Consider the following 21339-nt stretch of genomic DNA (forward strand, 5'->3'; position numbering starts at 1 on the left):
GGAATGAGAGATCTGCTATTATTTTGTCCCCAACAGAGGTGCAAGATTTCCAGAAATTCTGAAGCCATGGGGAGAGAATGGTTTTCATTTTTTAAAACAGGATATTTTAGGAAAAACTGAAACATGTGAAATACTTTTTGTATTACACCTAAACTTATTTTAGTGCTTTACCAACATAAGAATTCATAATTTGAAATTCAGCATATAAAATCGTATGATTTGGCATACTTATGAAGTTATAAAGCATAGGTATCTTTGTTTTCTACAAACAAAACTGCAAATATACTCAGTATTGAGACACAGCTGCAGACTGCTGCAGCGTATCCTACCTTAGCGCATATATCTTAGTTTCTGTCATCTGAGAGGCAGGAATAAAAATTGGAAATAGAAAACAAATTGCTTCATAAACCAACAAAAGTTTGGGCAGCAGCAGTACACATTATATATAGCATGGTAACTGTGGACAAAATTAGTCACACTGAAACAAGAAACAGATCCTAGGAAATATGATGTATAATGTCAGCAGTAATACAAAGGCATTGTCATTCTCTAGCACTATGGATTATTACTGTGGATTATTTATAAAAATATTTTTATGCTACATATTCCAAGTGAGCAAAACTTTGTCTTTAAAAGCACTTCTTGCATTCCATTGGAATCTGAAATGTTTATTTAGCATTCTCCAAATGTTTCAACTTTTCCATTAGAAAAATGGATGGGGTAAAATCAGAGGTCATTTCGTAGAAAAAGAGCTAGGGGAACTCATTAGCATAACTCATTAGCATATGCCACACCCCCTGGCCGCGGGAGTGCAAGGAAGCCCCACCAAGGCCCTCCCTGGCCACAGGGGGCGAGGCTTCATCGTGTGCCCCGCCCTCCGCACCTCACCCGGGGGAACTGCAATCCCCCACGTTCCCCCCTGAAATGACCTCTGGGGAAAATCCTTGGGGATGTGGGTGGGGAGAAACAGAATAATCCCTCCCCCCCCCAGAATTCCATTTAGTTCCCCAGGTCTTCAACCTCTGGATCCAGAACTCCAATTATACAGAAAGGTCTGTTGTACTGAATCACTGGTGGTGGAAAGGGCCATCAAGTCACAGCTGAATTATGGCGACCCCATAGGATTTTCAAGGCAAGAGACAAACAGAGGTGGTTTACCATCGCCTGCCTCTGCATAGCGACCCTGGACGTCCTTGGTGGTCTCCCATCCAATACTAACTGGGACGAACCCCCTGCATAGCTTCTGAGATCTGAGACCTCAGCCATCCAGATCAGACGGAATCATTAGCACATAATAAAAACGAACGTAAAATGACCTGATCGATTGATAAAGCACCTTAGACAAAGGATTAGGCTTACCTGAAATACCTGTAAAATCTGCCAGAGTTGGATCAAACATATCTGTAATTCCTAATGCAGGCAGAACCATTTTTAGGTCCAGGTGGTTTTGAATTCTGAACCTGAAAAGAGGGGGGGGGGTAGAAATTTACAGGTACCACTTACCAAGTTCCCCCGTTTTGGTTTACTCTTTACTGTAACCCTGCTGCTTGTGCAGATAAAACTGTGATGTTATAAGTTTAGAGAAAACTGTCTGTGCACTTTGCATTTTGTGTGCATCGTTAACATGAGGTGAGCCAGTTCTGGGGGGCCTAATTTTTTATTACCAGTGTGCCTGTTATATCCAGATAGTCTATTTAATTTTTGTTTGCACTTGCCCATGTTGTCATTCTGATAGAGATCCTCTACTGGGATGATGTTGTTAGGGATGGTTATTGAATGGGAAATTTATCCTGGGAGATTTTCATATGTTTTAAAAGGCAGCTTTTTGTCACAGCCATCAACTTGGAAACGCCTGAATTACTGTACATTACCCATCATATCTCAATATTTAGCACATGGATGAACAATGATGGCAAACTGTGGCAATCTACTATCCTGTTAGTACCAAAATGAAATATCATCCAGCATGGCCTATTGGAACATCTACAACAGAATACATATATATGCTGTAGAACAAGCAACCCATCTCCCCACAAAACTCACCACACTATTAACTATGGAACATCTGGATCATGAATTTCCATAGGGCAGTAAGCCTATCATTACTGTTAAGGTGAAACATGTATGCCATGTGACTTTTGCACCAGTTTGTCTATTGCTCTCTATGGGATCTCAGTATATTTTCAATGCTGTTCTCAGAATCTGTTAACACTTCCACTTTCAAACTTCTAGACCTTTTTCTAACCTATAGTCTTGCAAGTCTGTTGAATTGGCCTTGGGCAAGGCTTACAGTGGCCAGAGGCTGTGTCCTTTTTCATCCTATCTCAGAGGAAAACACTTTTCCTTTATCATTTTTCCTTTGCTCTCTAGCAGTCCAGCCATGACTCGAACATCCAGCATTTGGCATGCAACCTCTCATTCCTCCCTCCAAAACAATTATTCAGTCAGAAGGGGCCATACAAATGTATGTATGGTTATCATTTACCTTGGGAGAAATATATCCATCTTTGTTCTCCTCAAGCTGTTGGACCACACTGAGAAGATTTTGGCTGTGAGGTGTCTCTCAGTCTGGGCTAGTGTTGTTCTCTTGTCAGATGGAAGTATCACAAACATGCTGACATCCTCCCCCAAATAGGGCAATTCCACCACACTGATCCATTCCAGATGGTCTGTCAGGAACTCCCCTGATATTCAGAAAACAAACTGAGTGTTCAGTAGTCTTCAAGCAAAGGAGCAGCTATGTTGAAACAGCTAGTAAGTTTTGTTTTTATTAAAGGAGGTACAGAAAAATATACTTCCAGATCATGGATTTTGTCATACCTTGGATGGTAAAATAAGTAAAATTCATCAAAAGAATACAGATCAAAAGCCCATGTGAGCGGAAGTAATCTGTAGATACCATCTTTGGTCATAGGAGAGGACCAAAAGGAATCTCCCATGAAAACCGTAACTTATGACAGACTGTTGTTTACATTATATGCTCAGAATGTGTATGCCCACATTATGATTTTTATCTTAGGAATTCAGCATAAATGTGTCATAAGAACACTGGCCATATCCTTTGTTACTGTAGATTGTAAGCCCACACGCTGATGCTATACTTTTTTCCACATGATGTGCACTTTTTCACATGGATGGTTTTTCAGGTCATGTAAAAATTACATTAAACATACATGCGTAAACAAACCCTAGGCTTTGATTTTTCAGTAATACTTACAAGATTTTTTTTTAATCGTAAATGTGTACATGTAATCTGCCCATAAAATTTAGGGGGAAATATAAATTAGTTGGAATTAGTTCTTGGAAATCAGCTTCCTTTCTGCTTTGAAAAAAGAACAGCATGAGATGTTCAGGACAATATGAGGGATTTTGGGGAGCCCAAAATATTCCCTGAAGATTTACCTTTCTTGCACTTTTACCTCCCTGTGTGCAACCCTTCTTGGCTGCATTGACACCAGTTTTGCTTTTTCGGAAATCTTGCAGACAACATGATCCCAACCAACTGCCAGCAGGCCAGTGTTCCCTCTAAGCTGAGTTAGTGTGAGCTAGCTCAGCTTTTTAGGCTCCGGCTCACACATTTTTGTCTTAGCTCAGGAAGGAGGGCTCCAGAGCAAACTAATTCACAGAGCAGCCAGATCGCTTGCTCACAACTTTAATGCCATTAGCTCACAAAGTAGAATTTTGGCTCACCAGACTCCACAGCTTAGAGGGAGCATTGCAGCAGGCTATCACATCTCTCTACACACCCAATCAGATTTGGCTATGTAAATGTTATGAAACCAATTCAAAATGAGGACAATCCTTTTCTTTCATTCTAAATGAGTGCTGGAACGGGCTGCCATTCCATGAACATCTTTGCCTCTGCCCTCTCACACCACCGAAGAAGGAGCTATGTTCACAGTGGGTGAAAATGTCCACTGAAAGCTGTTTTCTTTCGACTCAGACTTAGTCTGAAATAATAAACCTATTAATTGTCGACTTTTAAGTTAGTACTTTCATTGGCATTCATGTTAACTGCTGTAATTATTTGTCTGTTCGTTGATGGATATGCCTGCCTTTCTCCCAGACAACTGGGATCCAAGGTGGGTAGCAGATTAAAAACCATGTAAAACATAGAAAGTTTGAAACACTGAACTATTAGAACTGCCAGCTTTATAAATGACGCTCATGAGAGATCTCAGCCCCCCAGCACACAGGAAAAGGAGAGCTTAACCCTTCAACTTCCATTGGTTTTGCTATCGATTTTTATATCCATTGATAAAGTACTGTATGGATTTTCCCTGTTTTATCAGTTTTCTTTGAAAACAGATTCAGGGGGGCAGCTGTGTCGGTCTGAAGCAGCAGAACAAAGTTTGAGTCCAGTGGCACCTTTAAGACATGCACATAGAAGTGTGCATGCATGCACACAAAAGCTTATACCTTGAATAAAACTTTGTTGGTCTTAAAGATGCTACTGGACTCAAACTTTGTTATCCGTTTTCTGACATGCTTACCATATCTAGACATTCTTTTAGTACCAGGCACTCTCTTTCACCATCCTTTGAGTCTTCCAGCAGCTGCTATGTTCGTCTTTAAATGTCTCCTATATATATTGTTTCTTTCGACCTTTTAACATTTTATATTTGGCTTGGCTTTTATTGTATATCCCACTTTGAGGACATCAATCATCCTCAACTAAGGCATGGACATCATCATTCCCTAGACATTATTTTAAAAGTCTTTTGCTTTCAAGCAGCCTCAATATTTTTTAATGTTCTGGTTTCATTACAATTCCATTATAGTGCAACTCAGGGCTCTTTTTGTAGAAAAAGCCCAGCAGGAACTCATTAGCATAATAGGCCACACCCAACAGCAGGAACTCATTAGCATATTGGACCACACCCCTGACAGTACAGCTCATTAACATATTAGGCTATACCCCCATGTTACCAGAAGTGTGGTCATCCAGCCACACCCACCTTTTGCTTCTTATTCTGTTTACCTTGCTTGTTGTCAAAACCCAGGGCCTTTTTTTGTAGCAGGAACCCCTTTGCATGTTAGGCCACACACCCATAATGTAGCCAATCCTAATGAGTTTCTGTTGTTGGGTGTGACCTATTATGCTAATGAGTTCCTGCTGGGCGTGGCCAACTTGGGAGCCAGCCGGAACTCCGTTCCTGTGCGTTCCTGCTCAAAAATAGCCCTGGTGCAACTGAAGGCTTTGCCTTGTTGGTGCAGAGGCCTGGTCAAAGAGCTGGACTGTCATCCATGCATGTTTGGGGAGGTGTGGGTGGGTGTGTCTGTCCCTTTACTACCCAACATGTCTGGTGGAACTTATTGTGCCACATGGATGGTGTTCTTTGGATGGAGTGATTGCATCCAACTTGATGTAAGCACAATTCGTAATTACCGTAATTTACTTCGGCACTGAGATACATGGTTGGCACTTTCAGGGCGAAGCCCTCTGTGGTGGTAAAAGTCAAAGGCTGAGTATCTGTAAAGGTGAACTTCCTTTTCCAAGTGCTTTTGAAGTACATGGTGCTCACCAAAGCTATCTGGTTGAGAGGGGAATCAATGGTTTCCAAGGGCAGGGAATTTGATTCTCCATCTACAAAAGACAGAGAGTACAGTAATTAAGTACTGGCAAAGCAAAACTGAATATAACCCGTTTATCTGGAGTTGGCAACTCTGGGTTGGGAAATTTCTGGAGACTTGGTGGTGGAGCCTAGGGAGTGCAGGGTTTGCGGAGGGGAGGAACCACAGCAGGGTATAATCCCACAGAGTACTATAGCTTTGGGAAAAGTGCAGAAAAGGGCAACTCGAATGATAAAAGGGTTGGAACACTTTCCCTATGAGGAAAGGTTAAGGCGCTTAGGGCTCTTTAGCTTGGAGAAACGACGACTGAGGGGTGACATGATTGAGGTTTATAAGATTATGCATGGGAAAGAGCAGGTAGCGAAAGAGGTACTTTTCTCCCTTTCTCACAATACAAGAACTCGTGGGCACTCCATGAAACTGCTGTCAGGTTAGAACGGATAAAAGAAAGTACTTCTTCACCCAAAGAGTGATTCACACATGGAATTCACTGCCACAGGAAGTGGTGGCGGCTACAGGCATGGACGGCTTCAAGAGGGAATTAGATAAGCATATGGAGCAGAGGTCCATCAGTGGCTATTAGCCACAAGGACTCTGGGGCAAGTGATGCTCTGTCTTCTTAGTGCTTGGGGGGGCTTCTAATGTCCTAGCCCCACTGGTGGACCTCCTGATGGCACTGGTATTTCTGGCCACTGTGTGACAGAGTGTTGGACTGAATGGTCCTTTGGCCTGATCCAACATTGGCGTCTCTTATGTTCTTATGAATCCACCTTCCAAAGCAGCTATTTTCTCCAGGTGACCTGATCTTTGTAGTCTGGAGAAGGGAGGGAGAGATGAAAAAGGTAAAAGACAGGAGGAAAGGAAGGTAAAGCTGGAGAGTTGAGCAAAAGAAAGAAAGAAAGAAAGAAAGAAAGAAAGAAAGAAAGAAAGAAAGAAAGAAAGAAAGAAAGAAAGAAAGAAAGAAAGAAAGAAAGAAAGAGAAAATGCTGAGAAGGGGTGTAGAAAAGAAAAGGAGGGAGGGGCCAGAGTCTGCCAGGGGGAGAAACAAAGAGAACTAGTTTGGTGAGTGGAAGAGAAGAAAAGTGGAGAGGCTGCAGGGACTGTCAGGGGGAGGCAAGGAGGAACAGTGAGAGGGAATGAGGAAGTGACATTCCCCCTCCCATGAGTCACACTCTCAACCATCAAGGTTGCTGCACGAATAACAATAAGGAGTTGAGACCAATATACACTGTGGTCCTGGGAGGAATAATTTGTTCAAAATGTACAAGATAGACAGGCAGGCAGGCAAATATTGGCTAGTGATTCTAGGCCCCAAGGAGGCTCGGTTCGCTGCTACCAGGGCCAGGGCCTTTTCGGTGGCGGCTCCAACCTGGTGGAATGAGCACCCGGAGGAGATCAGGACCCTGCGGGATCTGGTACAGTTCCGCAGGGCCTGCAAGACGGAGCTCTTCTGCCAGGCTTTTAATTAGGAGCCGCCCACCACTACCACCAACTATTACCATTAGCAACATCAGGGGTAGTGATAGGCCCTATATGAAGATCGAGCCATAGTATCATGATCATCACCGAATCGGGTTATATCCACAGTACGCCATCTTAAATCTGTCCGAAGGACTAGTATTACTGAGAACTTTAATTGTATTATATGGTTGTTTTATCGTGTTTTTATGTTTTATATTTTATATATTTAATTGTGAGCCGCCCTGAGCCCGTTCGTGGGGAGGGCGGGATAGAAATTTGAAATAATAAATAAATAAAAATAAGGGGGATACTCTCGTCTTTCCTAAGCTTTGTCCATTGTCTATCTTTACCTGTTGACTTCAACAAGCTGCAATGCAAAGGACAGGAGAAGTAGCAACGAAGGTGGCAGGGGCAGACTGAGAAGTTTTAATGGTCCAGGAACAAGACCAGCTGAGTGGCCCCTGAGGTGCTGCAAGCCAGCATTACGGGGGCCACTCAGTTCAGACCCTTCCAGCAGTCCCTGCGACAGTCTTTAGCTCACTCATTGTCTCCTATGGGAGGCCACCAGTGAATGACATTCAGTCATTTTTGCCACTTGAAGGATCTGAACCCAGCATCTCTTGCAGTAGAGGTGGAATTACTGGGGCTTGGGTCTACTTGTTCCTGGCTGCCAGCAGCCCTTCAGGGCAATGGCCCACAAGTCACTGTCCTAGTAAGTTAAATGGCCAGTCCACCCTTAGAGGGCATGACCCTCTCCTACAGAGGATCCCTGTACTGTCTTGTTTTACTGTGGGTACCAAAATTTGGGTGTCCAGTGATTTGCTTGACTTGGAACTCACAACACCCGTGCATTGAAAAGCTGCACATTAGAAGGTGGGGGTGGGATTCTAGATACTTTACCTCCAGTGTTTGCAGCAATCCACTCATTTATCTGAGCTGCAGTCCTGTTAGGCTCGCTGAAGTTAGTGTGTCGCACTGTGTCATTTGCCCAAAGTGCAGCATATCGAACGAACTGAGGTGAAAGACACATTCCAGTTTGAATAAAGAGGACACAGGACAGCTGGACTACGGTCTCTCGGCTTGAGTTGCTCCCCTCTTTATATAGCGTGGGCACGCCTCGATCCGCTGTGAGCAAAAAACACCCCTGTGACAATTGCTCTCTTCCAGAAGAGAGAAGATATAATGCTAAATGCAATGCCAGCATTCATTTCAGAGGATGAATAAAGGGAAAATCATATTTCCCCCATCACTTACCTGCTGTAACCTTTCTAGCCATTTCCCCCCTAACTTGTTGAGTTTCACATCCTTAATTTAATGTCAATGTGTCTAAAAGCAAACACGCATTGCTTATATTAAAAATATGTTTTTTTTCGGGGGGGGGGGGAACTCCTTAAAAATGCTGTAGTAATATTAATTCCAGAATGTAGCTTTCTAAGAGTCAAGCAAGACAGTATTTTTGTGCGCTTGCCTGGAAGTCATGGTTGACTTCTGGTGACCCCTACTGGGGGCTTGGACATTTTTCAGAGAGGTGGCTTGATATCGCCTGCCTCTGAGTTCTAGCCCTGATATTCCTTGGTGGTCACCCTTCCAAATATTTGCCAGAGTTGACCCTGCTTAACTTCCAAGATCGGGCTTGCCTGGGCTATCCAGTTCACCAGAAGGAGTTCACCACAAGGACTTGCAGCCCATACTGTATATGCAGCCAGACATATACCCAGCTCTTGTATAAAAAGAAGAAACAGGCCCGGTTCTGATTGTGATGTGGTTCAGGGAGAAGGGAGGGGCTCCTGCCTCCCCCCTGTGCTGTTTTTGGCAGCTGAAACAACGGGGATATGTGTGTTATATCTGCAGGCTGCACGTGCACTGAACACTTGCAGCCTCCTGATGAGGCAAAAAAGGCCTGTCCCCACCACTCCCGGGTCATTTCAGCTGCATGGGAGGAGGCACGAGGCAGGAACCCCTCCCCCCTGCTGCCGTCCCAATCAGAATTGGGCCTGTTTACACTTTTTTACAGAGGAGTTGCCACTGAAGCAGGCAGCTGCAATACGGTTGCAAACACATGTCAAAAGTGGTTTGTATGGCAATTAGAGACATGGAGAGGACTTGTTACTACACCTACCAGGGTCTTACTTTTGGGACTAAAATATCATCTTCCATACAAAGAACAGTACTTTAAATATCTGTATGTGATTTCTGTTTATCTCCCTGTCTCTACATTTGATGCTAAAAACATAAAAGTATTAGTCTTTTGATGTTATGCCCTTGATGAGACTCAGGTTGAGTCCCCTGCCCCGATGCTGGGCTTGGGTTCCCAAGCCGCTCTCAGACTTCCTGGCTGTTGCACCCAACTCCCACCTGCCAGCGTGTTGCCAATCTCTGAGTACCCCACCAGCCGGGCCAGGCACTGCCCCCCTGGTGGTGCACCACTTCCGGTCTGGCCATGATTATTCCAGCTGAACCATCGGAAGTACCCTGCTGCCATCCTGACTCTGCGGAGCAGCCCAAGTGGCTACAGATGTATTAGTGGTCTGGCTCCAATTCTGCAAGCAATTTCCTCATCAGTTGGAGCCGGTGTTCCCTCTAAGCTGAGTGAATGTGAGCTAGCTCACAGTTTTTTAGCCTCCGGCTCACACACTTTTGTCTTCGCTCAGGAAGGATGGCTCCAGAGCAAACTGACTTATATAGTAGCCAAATCACTCACTCACAACTTTAATGCCAGTAGCTCACAAAGTTGGATTTTTGCTCACAAGACTCCACAGCTTAGAGGGAGCGTTGCCTCCCAGCTCTTGTCAGCCTCTTTATGATGTGACTCCTCTGTTCTTTCAGCCTATCTTAGGTCCCGTTCACACTAGGCGATTTGGGCCGGGAGCGGGACAGTTCGGGGGCGGATCAAACCGGCGCGATCACACCACAACATCTGGGAAGCGTCGTGCTGCCGTCCCCGAACTGGCCCTTCCCCGCGAAAATCCGCCTCAACTTGCAACCACCTACCTTGGTGGTTCAAGGGGAAGCGGCGCGGCAAGCTGGGCGTTTGATCGCCGGCGCGTCCTTGCGCCGGCACAACCCCGGCCCGTAGCCGAACTGCGCATGCTCCGACATGCGCAGTTCGGCCGGCTCCCGGTCAGGGCCGTGTTTTCTCCCCGGCGTTTGATCGTGCCAGGGAGAAAAGGCACCGCGGCCAGGGGATCCGTGGGATCCCGCCGCGGTGTCTCAACGTTGGCGCGGCTTTTAAAAGCTGCGCCTTTAGAGGCTTTCCCCCTGCCGTGTGGCAGGGGCCTTAGCTTACTTCTGCATTGTCATTTTTGTTGCTCATTTGTCCCTAATTGCTTCAGGGGTTCCCCCCCCCCAATGTGTTTTGCTCTCTCTAGTAGTCCCAGAGGGAGCAAAACACATGTGGAAAAGGGGGAAGGGGACCCAAAGCAATAGGGACAAACAACAAAAATGACAGTGCGGAACAGGACCAGAAAAGAGAATGGAGTTGACAGGAACCATGTGTAATGTGTAATGAGACCCTTAGGTTCAAATCCCCCCTCAGCCATGTAAGATTGCTGAGTGATCCTGGGCTACTCACTCACTCACTCTCTCAGGCTAAATGACCTCACAATCAGTGTTCCCTCTAAGCTGAGTTAGTGTGAGCTAGCTCAGTTTTTTAGCCTCGGGTTCACACATTTTTGTCCTGGCTCAGGAAGGATGTCTCCAGAGCAAACTAACTTATGCAGTAGCCAAAGTGCTCGCTCACAACTTTAATGCCAGTAGCTCACAAAGTAGAATTTTTGCTCACAAGACTCCACAGCTTAGAGGGAACATTGCTCACAATGCTGTTGTTGTGAGGGGAAATGGCGGCGGGGGGGGAGAGAATAAAGCTGTAAGCTGTTTTGGATCCCTGCTGGAGATAAAAGTGGAGCATAAATAAGAAAGCATCCAGCCCGATGAAGAAATGTTCTGGAGAACTCGGAAGCTCGAAGGCCGTTTGGGGATGTTTTGGTTGGTCCTAGTAAGAAGTGTATGACATTTGTTTTCACAGCTGGGACGTTACCATGAGGGTCGCTGTATCCCAGAGCGTGCTCCAGTTGTGCAGACGTGTTCCCTTTGGCTCCAAGCTGAAGAAGTCCCAAGGCAAGTGAGATGCTTGCGGGGGAAACGAGGAGGTCAGTTTTGTTCTCCAGCGCTGCTAAGTGCTGGTATAGGGTGAAGGCAAACTCCGCTTTCAGGTGCTTTGGGTTCTCATCGTGCTCACAGCTTCCAGCATTTGAGTAACAAAACAGCAAGAGGAAGGTAGTGATGGAAACGGACTGCATGAAGGCAGAGTGCTGGTGTTGCCAAAAGGTGTCACACCTGCAGCCGGCAATGGGGAAATTCGTGTTACTGACAAAATGGAGAATGTGCAATAGCAAAAAGTCTCCTGCGTCCAACTTGTGTGTCAGACGTAAGTAAAGCTTCTTAGACCATTCAGTTGGTCAGACAGTATTTTACTGATTCATTTACTTCCTTTGTAGCCCACTTTCTCACTGAGACTCAAGGTGCATTACAAAATTAAAATTGCCTCTTTTTTCCCATAGACATTATAACCACAACACTGTTCCCTGTAAAAAATAACCTCTGGAACAATGCCATTTTACGCATTCTATAGAACAGTAAGAGTATATACTGCAAGGCGTTCACTTTGGGGCGTAATGGAAGAGTCAGCAAAATCTCAAAATCTACAAATCTCTTTGACACAGATCACTAATTGTCAGCAGTGTGTTATAGTTGTTAGAATGATAGTCTGGGCTTGGGGAGACCCGGGTTCAAATCACCACCCTGCCAAGAAGCTCACTTAGTGACCCTCCGCTAATCACTCTCTCTCATCCTCCACTAATCACTCTTCTCTCATCCTAAACTATTTTACAGGGTTGTTACAAAGGGCGATTCTGCACTGACTTTTCCCTCTCTTGTTTTATGAAACCCACGTTGGAACAGAAATTCCCCTCTGCCTTGCATGCTGCTTTCACTTTCTTTGATCATCAGGTTTTATGGGTACCCTCTACAGTGCATGCCGCTTTCACTTTCTTTGATCATCGGGTTCTTATGGTACCTTCTGCATAAATTTATGGCCGTTTTATGGCTGTTCAGGGGTGACTTTGCAGTTAGTACAGCATTGGCTGGTATCTGAATGTGGTTTTGAGTTGCACCTTTTCCTGAGTGTTGAGAAGATGTGGAACAAATGCCAGATGCAGAATCACCCAAAGATAAAATGGGGAGGGGAATCATACATGCCGGCCTGAGCTTCTTGGACAGTGTAGGATGGAATATAAAATAACAAGCACTATGAAAGGAAGGACGGCTATTTGTGCAAATTATTTCTCAGTCTCAGGGATCTGTTCTTTGAACACATAATATGGGACACAACAGATGCAAAACTCTATGAAAATGGACTTCAAATCTAGAGAGAGAAAGAAACAAAGATGTATCCAAACTAATTTGATAAATATTATGTAAGTAACCCATTAGATCTAGTTAGTAACCAACAGCCTGATTTTATGCATGCTTACCCAAGTAATACCTATGAAACTCAGTGAGACTTTTTCCCAAGTAAGTCCATTTCGGATTTCTTCTCATTTTCTTAGTTACTCATTGCATCACACAATTCAGGAATGGGCTGCATTATTCACAGACTAATGTCAGCTTGCTCTTTTGAAATGCTTTGCAATAAAATTGCCAAGCCTATGCACAGTAACAGGAGGTTAAAATATTTTTTTGCAATTTTTTAGAATAACAAAACCTACACACACTGAGATTTAAAAGGCTCCAGCGGTTCTTTCTGTGCAGTGCAAAGGCACGCATCGAGAAACATGCACTTCAGAACTGTCCACACACTTCAATGCCCCTTCTGCCTTTTGCTCTAGAGAGCCACTGAGCTCCTACAATTTTACTCACCGTAAGCTGAGCGGGGCTGTTTTCTGCTGCCCTTCGGTCATGTCCAGCAGCTCGTCCTATGTTCAGATCCAGGTCTCTCCCCTTCTTTAATATGTAGCGGAGTGGGGTCTTAGTCATAAGACCGCACTGAAAGGGATAGTCAAGGATCATGGTCTCTGTCGGCGATGTCCGTACCACTCTGTCCAAATTCCTGTCGGGCTGTATATGGAGCCAGGCAAAGAGGCACACCGCGTTAGCCGGCAAATCCCAGGCAAAGAACAAGAAGGTACTGATGGAGGAAAGAGCCAGCAGGTACGGTTCAAGGAGGCGTGTGACCTGCTGCTACTAATAGAAAGGATCACCTGCTGGTATCTATTCCCTCCCCCTCTTTTTAACACATTCCTGAGATTTCTTGTTCACAAGTGGAGGGAGAATGCTGTGCCCAAGCAGACCAGGCACGGAGTTTATTTGACATGTTTATCTCCGGCTACCACGGACCGGATTAGCCCCAGGGATCCTCACCCCAATTCCCGTTTTTAGTCTATGTATTAGGGAACACTGGGAAATAGATTATCCTCCTGAATGACCATTACTGGTCTTCACTTCCGGCTAATCATTTTTTTAAAGAGAAGAAATGGATGGGGATTCATGTCAGATAGGTGCTAAGATACCTTGTCAAATGTCTTCACGGGATAGACTAGGTGGCATCAAAGCAAACACCCAGAGGGGCTAGCTGCATGAAAGGGTCCAACTACCACATCTTCTCCACACACACACACCCTTTTAGTTACTAGGGGGATCTTGTCAACTTCATCCAGAAGCTTGTTGGTTGATGCTGATATGATAAAGATATGTTTTAAACTGAGATACCCAATGGATTGTCAAGCAGGACAAATGTGGAAGGAATTCCCTTACAGGTGTGATGGGGAGGGGCCGTGGCTCCGTGGTAGAGCATCAGCTTGGCATGCAGAAGGTCCCAGGTTCCATCTCTGGCATTTCCAGTGGAAAGGATCAGGTAGCAGATGATGTGCAAGACTTTTGTCTGAGACACTGGAGAGCCATGGCCAGATTAAACAGACAATCCTGACTTCATGGACTACGGGTCTGATTCCGTATAAGGCACCTTCATGTGTGTTCCTGTGTGACTTTGGGTCTTTTCAGTCATTACAGGGTACAGAGGTTGGGTCTGGGGTCCTGTAGAGCAGCACATGTGACTTATAGGTTCTCTTAAATTCCTGTGCGTGCTCATCTTAATTCAGATTGACTGTGACATATTGAGGAGGGGCTTCAGCCTTCCTCCCAGTGCTGTTTGCCTGATCTGCGATGGTCCTGGGAGGTCTACTGTTTGGCCCACTGGGGAAACCGATATATACACCCACATATCACATGAAGATGCAACGAGCATGAAATTGAGCAAACTTCAGAGGACTGCGGAAGACAGGAAGGCCTGGCGTGATCTGGTCCATGGGGTCGAGAAGAGTCGGACACAACTGTGCGACTGAACAACAACATCACATGAACATGTAAGGACATGGGTTTTCCCCGACAGGCCCAAACGGTGCCCCTTGTGACTTTTTCAGGTCAAGTAAAGGGTGTGAGGGGGAGCTGAAGTCCCTTCTTCGCACATATAGTCATGATCTGCATCGGGCAGTACACGCCATGTGCCTAAGATAAAGCACATTTGAAAGTAGTGCAGACATAGTAGTCCTACAGAAACAGGATAACTCTTAATACCAGGTAAAGAAAGACAAAAAAGCAGAAGTCATTTCGGGGGGGATCGCGGGGGATCGCAGTTCCCCCGGGTGAGGTACGGGTGGGCGGGGCACATGACGAAGCCCCGCCCCCTGCTTCCGGCCACCCCGCTTCCGGCTCTCATTCAGCCAGGAGGAGGCAGGAGAAGAAGGAGGGTAAGTTGCTTCCTCCCTGCCTCTCCCCACCCCTGCCTGCCTGGGGCCAGGGAGGGCCTTCATGGGGCTACCTTGCACTCCCGCTGGCCTTGCAGGTCCACCGCAGGGCCCCTCATGGGGCTCGGCAGTGGAGCTGCAAGGCCGGCAGCGGCGAGGACTGTTGGGGGCAGGGTGTGTGGCCTTATGACACACTTCCGGTGATGTCAGGGGGTGTGGCATATGCTAATGAGTTATGCTAATGAGTCCCCCTAGCTCTTTTTCTACGAAACGACCCCTGCAAAAAAGTATTTCTTCACTGAACTCACGCCAACTTATCGTGACCTGGATGGCTCAGGGTAGCCCAGTCTCATCAGAGCTTGGAAGCTAAGCAGGGTCAGCCCTGCTTAGTCCTTGGATGGGAGGTCACCAAGGAAGCCCAGGGTTGCCACGCAGAGGCAGGCAAGGGCAAACCACCCTCTGTTTGTCTCTTGCCTTGAAAATCCTATGGGATCATCATATATCGGTTGTGACTTGAAGACACTTTCCTCCACCACCATGCTAACTTAGGCCGTTCCCCTTGCTTCCCCTTGCACTGGCCAAAGCTAATCGGGCTCCTGTCCTTGCTGCGCAGCAAGCTGGCCCCACGATAACAGAGGTGAAAGTATAATGAAGAGAACCACCCTGACATCTTACAGCAATTGCACAATGGCTGTTCATCCAATCAAAAATGGTTTTCCTGCGACCTTCACCCAGGAACTTCACAGAAACATCGCCACTGTATGGCTTGCAAGGTAACCCGTTCCACTCCCCACACACATAGACCATGGCCATTGAAGGGGCTGCAGTGAGAAACAGGGCATCCCTTCTGTGACTTCCTCAGACTTCCTTTTTTGTAGGGGTATTACAGAAAAGCATTGTGAGATGAGAATTAACGCCTTTAGGAAATGGGGCCAGTTCCCCTTCTCAGCTTTTACCCTGTTTGCAGTCCATTTCTTCAATGTACAATTGATATGAATAGCCATCTACAGAATGGAACTAGCGTCATCATGAAACGGCATCATGCAGAGGCACTTTAACGCATCAGGGCCCATCACAAATAATCTGGCTAAAGGTTGTGGTGGCTGGAGATCTCCTGAAATTACAACTGGCCTCCAGACGACAAAGATCAGTTACCCTGGAGAAAATGTCTGCTTCAGAAGGTGGAATGTATTGAATGAATGAATGAATGAATATTATTTGCAAAGACCAATAGTCATAAAAGTACATTCTTATAAAAACCAAGGGGATTCATTCCAGCACAGGAAATATGTTTACTTATAAAACCTCAAAATATTTATGCAATATAACAGTCTTGGATTATACCCTGTTGAAGCCCCTCCCCCACCCTCCCCAGGCTCCACCCCCCAAATCTCCAGGTATTTCCGAACCCAGAGCTGGCATCCCTATTCATAATTCTGCACTGAGCTTCTCTAAAGCCCAAATCACATGTTTCCCTGCTGGTGTGCTTGCAGCTGAGAACTTGTGATGAAGCCTCTCTACACTGTGGACTTACTTAAGCTGAAGCCACGTCCCTTTCTTTGGGCTGAAATACCTCCAATATTCCAATCCGCTAAGGTAGAAAAAGCCTCCTCCCCCAGACAGGTGTAAAAGAGTGACTAGAAACTTTGCTTCACAGGCTAATAGACTTAAGCACAATTCTTGGACAGACAATATTTTTACCGCAACTCAATCTCAACTGACGTGGACTGGTACCAACAGTAATAAAATTGCTGTTTTCCATTAGAAGGATCCAGATACAAGAAGATCCCATACCGGAGACTAACTTCACAGCCCATTCACCCACAATGACAGGCATAACTCACATCCCCATGATAGGACCTCTGAGGGCCTCACACATTCCTCAGTACAAATAAGTCTGCAGGTAAATTCAGGGCTCTTTTTGTAGAAAAAGCCCAGCAGGAACTCATTAGCATAATAGGTCACACCCAACAGCAGAAACTCATTAGCATATTAGGCCACACCCCCAACAGCACAGTTCATTAGCATATTAGGCCACACCCCATGTCTTCCCTTGACTTGCCCAGGTGCCCCACGGCTGTGGGATGCCTGGCAAGCCGGCCCTTAAATGCCTCCCCAATCCTTCCAGTCCCCCCCCCGGCCCGCCCGCTTCGGAGTCGCTGGGGGTCGCTCTCCAGGCCTTCCCTCTGTAGCCACGCACGCAGAGGTTTTAGCTGTAGTGGGCGTGGCCAACTCTGAAGCCAGCCGGAACTCCATTCCTGTGCGTTCCTGCTCCAAAATAGCCCTGGATACCATCAATAATGCATGTGTTGTACAAGGCAAAGGTCTCGTGTTCACTTTTTCTTCTTCTGTTAATAGGTTCACAATCAGAGTTCCCCTGTCTGAGGCATTGTAATCCCACCAGGGGTACACTGGAGAAGGCCAAGCTCTTTGAGCCAGCATGGCAAGAGCCAATCAGTTCAGACCTGGACATCTGTATTGACAACAGGTGAGCATCCTCCTCCACTGCTGCCAACCAGCAGGAGTGCAAGAAGAGGGAACTGGTGAGTTGCACTGATCATCGTTGCCACCAAAGGGTCCAAGCCATGAAGCTCCTGCAGCACCGGTAGAGCTACTGGGGCTCACTCCTGGCCACTGGTGGCCTTCTATAAAAGTGGCCCACCACCGATAAGTGAAATGGACAGTCCACCCCGAATAACAATGGCCAAATCAGAGTGGCAACTGTAAACAGGCATTCCAGGGCTTGCTCAGACCATTCCTACTCTCCATCACGTCCATCTTCCCTGCCCAATTGGATCTACAACCTAATCCCCTTGCTGTCATTCTTGACATGGTCACAGAACATGGGTTATCATGGACTTGTGCAGCATCATCATTGTGGCACAAGATGTTATCAAGGGGTAAAAGGCTGAACCCCATGGGTTCCCAAGGCTGATGTACACAAGAAGACAAACTTTTTCAGAACAACATGTTCAATCTACAGGCAACACAACACTCTAAAATCATGCAATAAAAACAAGAAAACTAGTTTAACTATCTAGTATGCTTCTGAGACCTGCATTAGATGGCACAGACTTTAAGTTCAAGAGTCAAAGGCCATAGCCTATGTGTTCTCTGCATTGCTGTCTATTAGTCAGCCAGGACTCAGCAACTGTAAGGACTTCTCAGAAGGAGAGCCTCAGGAAATCAGCTCTGAACCAGCAGAAACCAGCAAGCAAGAAGATGAGCTCCAGGCTTGTCAGAACTCACAGCTGACAGTGGATGCACAGCCACCAGCACCTTCCAGCCCTGTTCCAACAGATGAGACCCAGGTGGTCATTACCAGCCCTCCAGTTTCACCCACACCCTTTGAGTACTGGAGATGAAGGCTTAGAATGGAGCTCCAGGAGTGAAGACAAAGTGCACATCTCCTGGCCTGATGACAGCTATTTGCTAATGATGAGTAGCTGCAGGGTTACTCCAAAGCAGCTGGCTGCAAGTAATACCTGCCAGCGGAGATGCCTATAAATGCCAGTCAAGGGAGACTGCTCAAAGTGGAAGCAACAAGTCACCAACTGCCTGAATCTGCAACCACAACTCTGGATTCTGCTTTCCTTCTCTGACCTTGGCCTTCTTCTCTCCCTGCCCTTGTGAATGACTTTGAACTGCTAGACCTTGCTTTCTGGACCATGCTCTGAACTGGAGTCTGCTCTCTGGTATCTGTTCTTCTGGACTGAATCTTAACTCTGACTTTGGACTCTGACTTAGCTTGATCCTAGACACTGACACTATTGTAATATGAGCATACCCAGGGGTCATTTCGTAGAAAAAGAGCTAGGGGAACTCATTAGCATAACTCATTAGCATATGCCACACCCCCTGACATCAGGGGCCCGGCAGTGGACCTGCAAGGCCAGTGGGAGTGCGAGGAAGCCCCGCCAAGGCCCTCCCTGGCCCCAGGCAGGTAGGGGTGGGGAGAGGCAGGGAGGAAGCAACTTACCCTCCCTCTTCTCCTGCCTCCTCCTGGCTGAATGAGGGCTGGAAGCGGGGCGGCTGGAAGCAGGGGGCGGGGCTTCATCATGTGCCCCGCCCCCTGCACCTCACCTGGGGGAACTGCGTTCCCCCGCGATCCCCCCCGAAATGACCTCTGAGCATACCATAGTCCAGCCCTTTAGTCTATCAGTATCTAAGCTAGCTTCCTTTCTCCAGGCTCTTAGCTCAATTATAGTTTTTTTTTTTGGCAAAGTAGCCAAAGATGATGACATCCAATCAGGACACATTCTTGCTGGAACTTTCTAGAAAATTACCTCATCCCTCCTGATTACCCACTCCTATTCTGCTCTGGCCTTGAAGATGATAAGAACTATGTAGGCAGAGAAACCCCATTAGCAACACCTGCGAAATGGAATAAGCCCATTACTATTAATGTTAACCCTTGAGAGGAATCGGGGTGCTTTGCCTCATACTTGTATTACCAGCGCAGGGAGCCTTCTTTCTTCTTCCTCATCAGAAAGGTGTGTTCAATTGTGGGAGGATAGAGCACTAGGCAAGATATTGAAAGCAGCTGACAATCACCTTCTCTCCAGGAGGAAGGTTTGATCAAGACTAAATTGTCAGTTTCCAACAGCTCTCTCTTTCAGACCCCTTCACGCTCTTCTTGGGGGTCTCCTTTCCCACCTCCGACCCAGTGACCACTCCTCCTGACTCGACCTTGCATAGCTCTTGAACCAGACCCTGCTTTGCTATTGTCACCTCTTGGACTGCCTCTGACTATGAACCTTGGATTTGCAATACCTCACCCATGACTGATCCTTGGACTGCTTGACTCTGCCTTTGGACTGCCTCTGAATCTGTTTGTATCAAAATCCTGCACTGGTACTCAACCCTTGGACTGGCCTCTGACCACACTCTTTGGCTAACCACTCACCCTGCGTCACACTCGGCCCCAGTGAGCAGCCCTTAGGAGGCTTACACCTTCCATCCCTCTGTCAGGGGGCAACCTGATAGCTCTTGAACCAGACCCTGCTTTGCTATTGTCACCTCTTGGACTGCCTCTGACTATGAACCTTGGATTTGCAATACCTCACCCATGACTGATCCTTGGACTGCTTGACTGCCTTTGGACTGCCTCTGAATCTGTTTGTATAAATATCCTGCACTGGTACTCAACCCTTGGACTGGCCTCTGACCTCTTTGGCTAACCACTCACCCTGCGTCACAATCTGCCTATGGGCCATGACACTCGGCCCCAGTGAGCAGCCCTTAGCAAGCCTACACCTTCCATCCCTCTGTCAGGGGGCAAGCCTTCTTCCTCCTTCCCTCTCCTCCTCTGCTGGGGGGCAGTGGGTATATATGGGACAGGGCCCATTTTAGCATCCCAGTACCCCCACTGGGAAGCATGGCACCTAATGTAGCAGGGGACCAGGGAAGTTCTCTGTAGGCGGCCACCACTCTAGTACAGATCTCCTTTGGAGGGCCCAGAGCACCCACCCGACCCCTTAGGTCCACTTTTTCCCAGTAGGTTTCACTTTATTTGTGACTGAATGAGCCGTGAGGACCAGTCAGAATAATAAACAATTTTTATTAAAGAGATCTAGTAATAACTGGTTTTCCAGCAATTGGTAGAATAATGAGAACAGTAAAGGTAGGTGAACAAACAAAACAAAACATCTTAACACGTCTATCTAGACTGTTCCTAGCTGTCTCTTGCTGACTGGCTTCAAGCTGACCCACTCCTTCTGGATGAGGGATCCCTCTGTCTGTTGCAGCCTCTCCTAAGCTCTGGTCCCTAGGAGTGAACCACCTCCCACTTTGAATGAGGCCTTTTATCCCTTCTTCCCAGGCACCACCCTCTACTCCTCTACTGGTGTAAGTTTTCCCTCCAACTCCCCTGTTAACCAGTCACCTCCGTGATCTCCTGCAAATTCACAATCCTGGAAGAGCAGAGATAGAATGGAGTGTAGCCCTTTGTCAGACCCTTGGAGTAGCCTTTGTCCCATGTGTCCCCTGCTTGATCAGAAGACTAGGCTACTTATTATCTAGCTCGATCAGATACTAGTAAGTTGAGGGCAAAAGTGGTTATTAAGTTGTCAGCATTAAAAAAGAAACTAACAGACAGAAAATAAGGGTGAGGCAGAAGTAGTATTTTATTACGTAAAACATCTGAAATTCCAGTTGAGATGACTGTGTAACCCACTAAGGTTCTAATATCTGCAGGGAGAGTGGGCAGGTTCAGTCGGTTTTGACAGCGGAACTCCCACCTATGGTTATTAAGAATATGTAACTGCTGTTACTACACATGTACTTAAACACAGACATAAAAGAGGCAATACAACCAATGCACTTTAACATTTAAAATAAACTCCTTATATAAACAAAGCATGGAGGTTTTCATATAAATCCTCATTCACTTCTGGTTGGTTGCTATTACTTCATAGCAATGAATCTTCAGGCTATTACTGAGTACAGATATCTTCAGCATCCACAAGGATGCACAGAACAGAAAAAATACGAAGCACATAAATAA

The 21339-nt window shown here is 46.4% G+C and overlaps 1 protein-coding gene across 1 annotated transcript in view; it reads right to left on the reverse strand.

The window, feature by feature from the left end:
* SERPINE3 (serpin peptidase inhibitor, clade E (nexin, plasminogen activator inhibitor type 1), member 3) overlaps positions 1-12992 on the reverse strand; it is a 19822-nt gene extending 6830 nt beyond the window's left edge. Inside the window, exons 1-6 of the mRNA XM_015429052.1 lie at positions 12952-12992; positions 11072-11370; positions 7936-8160; positions 5390-5587; positions 2486-2684; positions 1360-1460 (exon numbers count right to left, since the gene is read on the reverse strand). Of these exons, the coding sequence (XP_015284538.1) occupies positions 1360-1460; positions 2486-2684; positions 5390-5587; positions 7936-8160; positions 11072-11370; positions 12952-12992 (1063 nt within the window). The remainder of the gene's footprint in view (positions 1-1359; positions 1461-2485; positions 2685-5389; positions 5588-7935; positions 8161-11071; positions 11371-12951) is intronic.
* Between the last annotated feature and the right edge of the window lie 8347 nt (positions 12993-21339).

The sequence above is a fragment of the Gekko japonicus genome, unplaced genomic scaffold (assembly GCF_001447785.1).
Source record: "Gekko japonicus isolate JY-2015 unplaced genomic scaffold, Gekko_japonicus_V1.1 scaffold1705, whole genome shotgun sequence".
Classification (NCBI taxonomy): Eukaryota; Metazoa; Chordata; class Lepidosauria; order Squamata; family Gekkonidae; genus Gekko; species Gekko japonicus.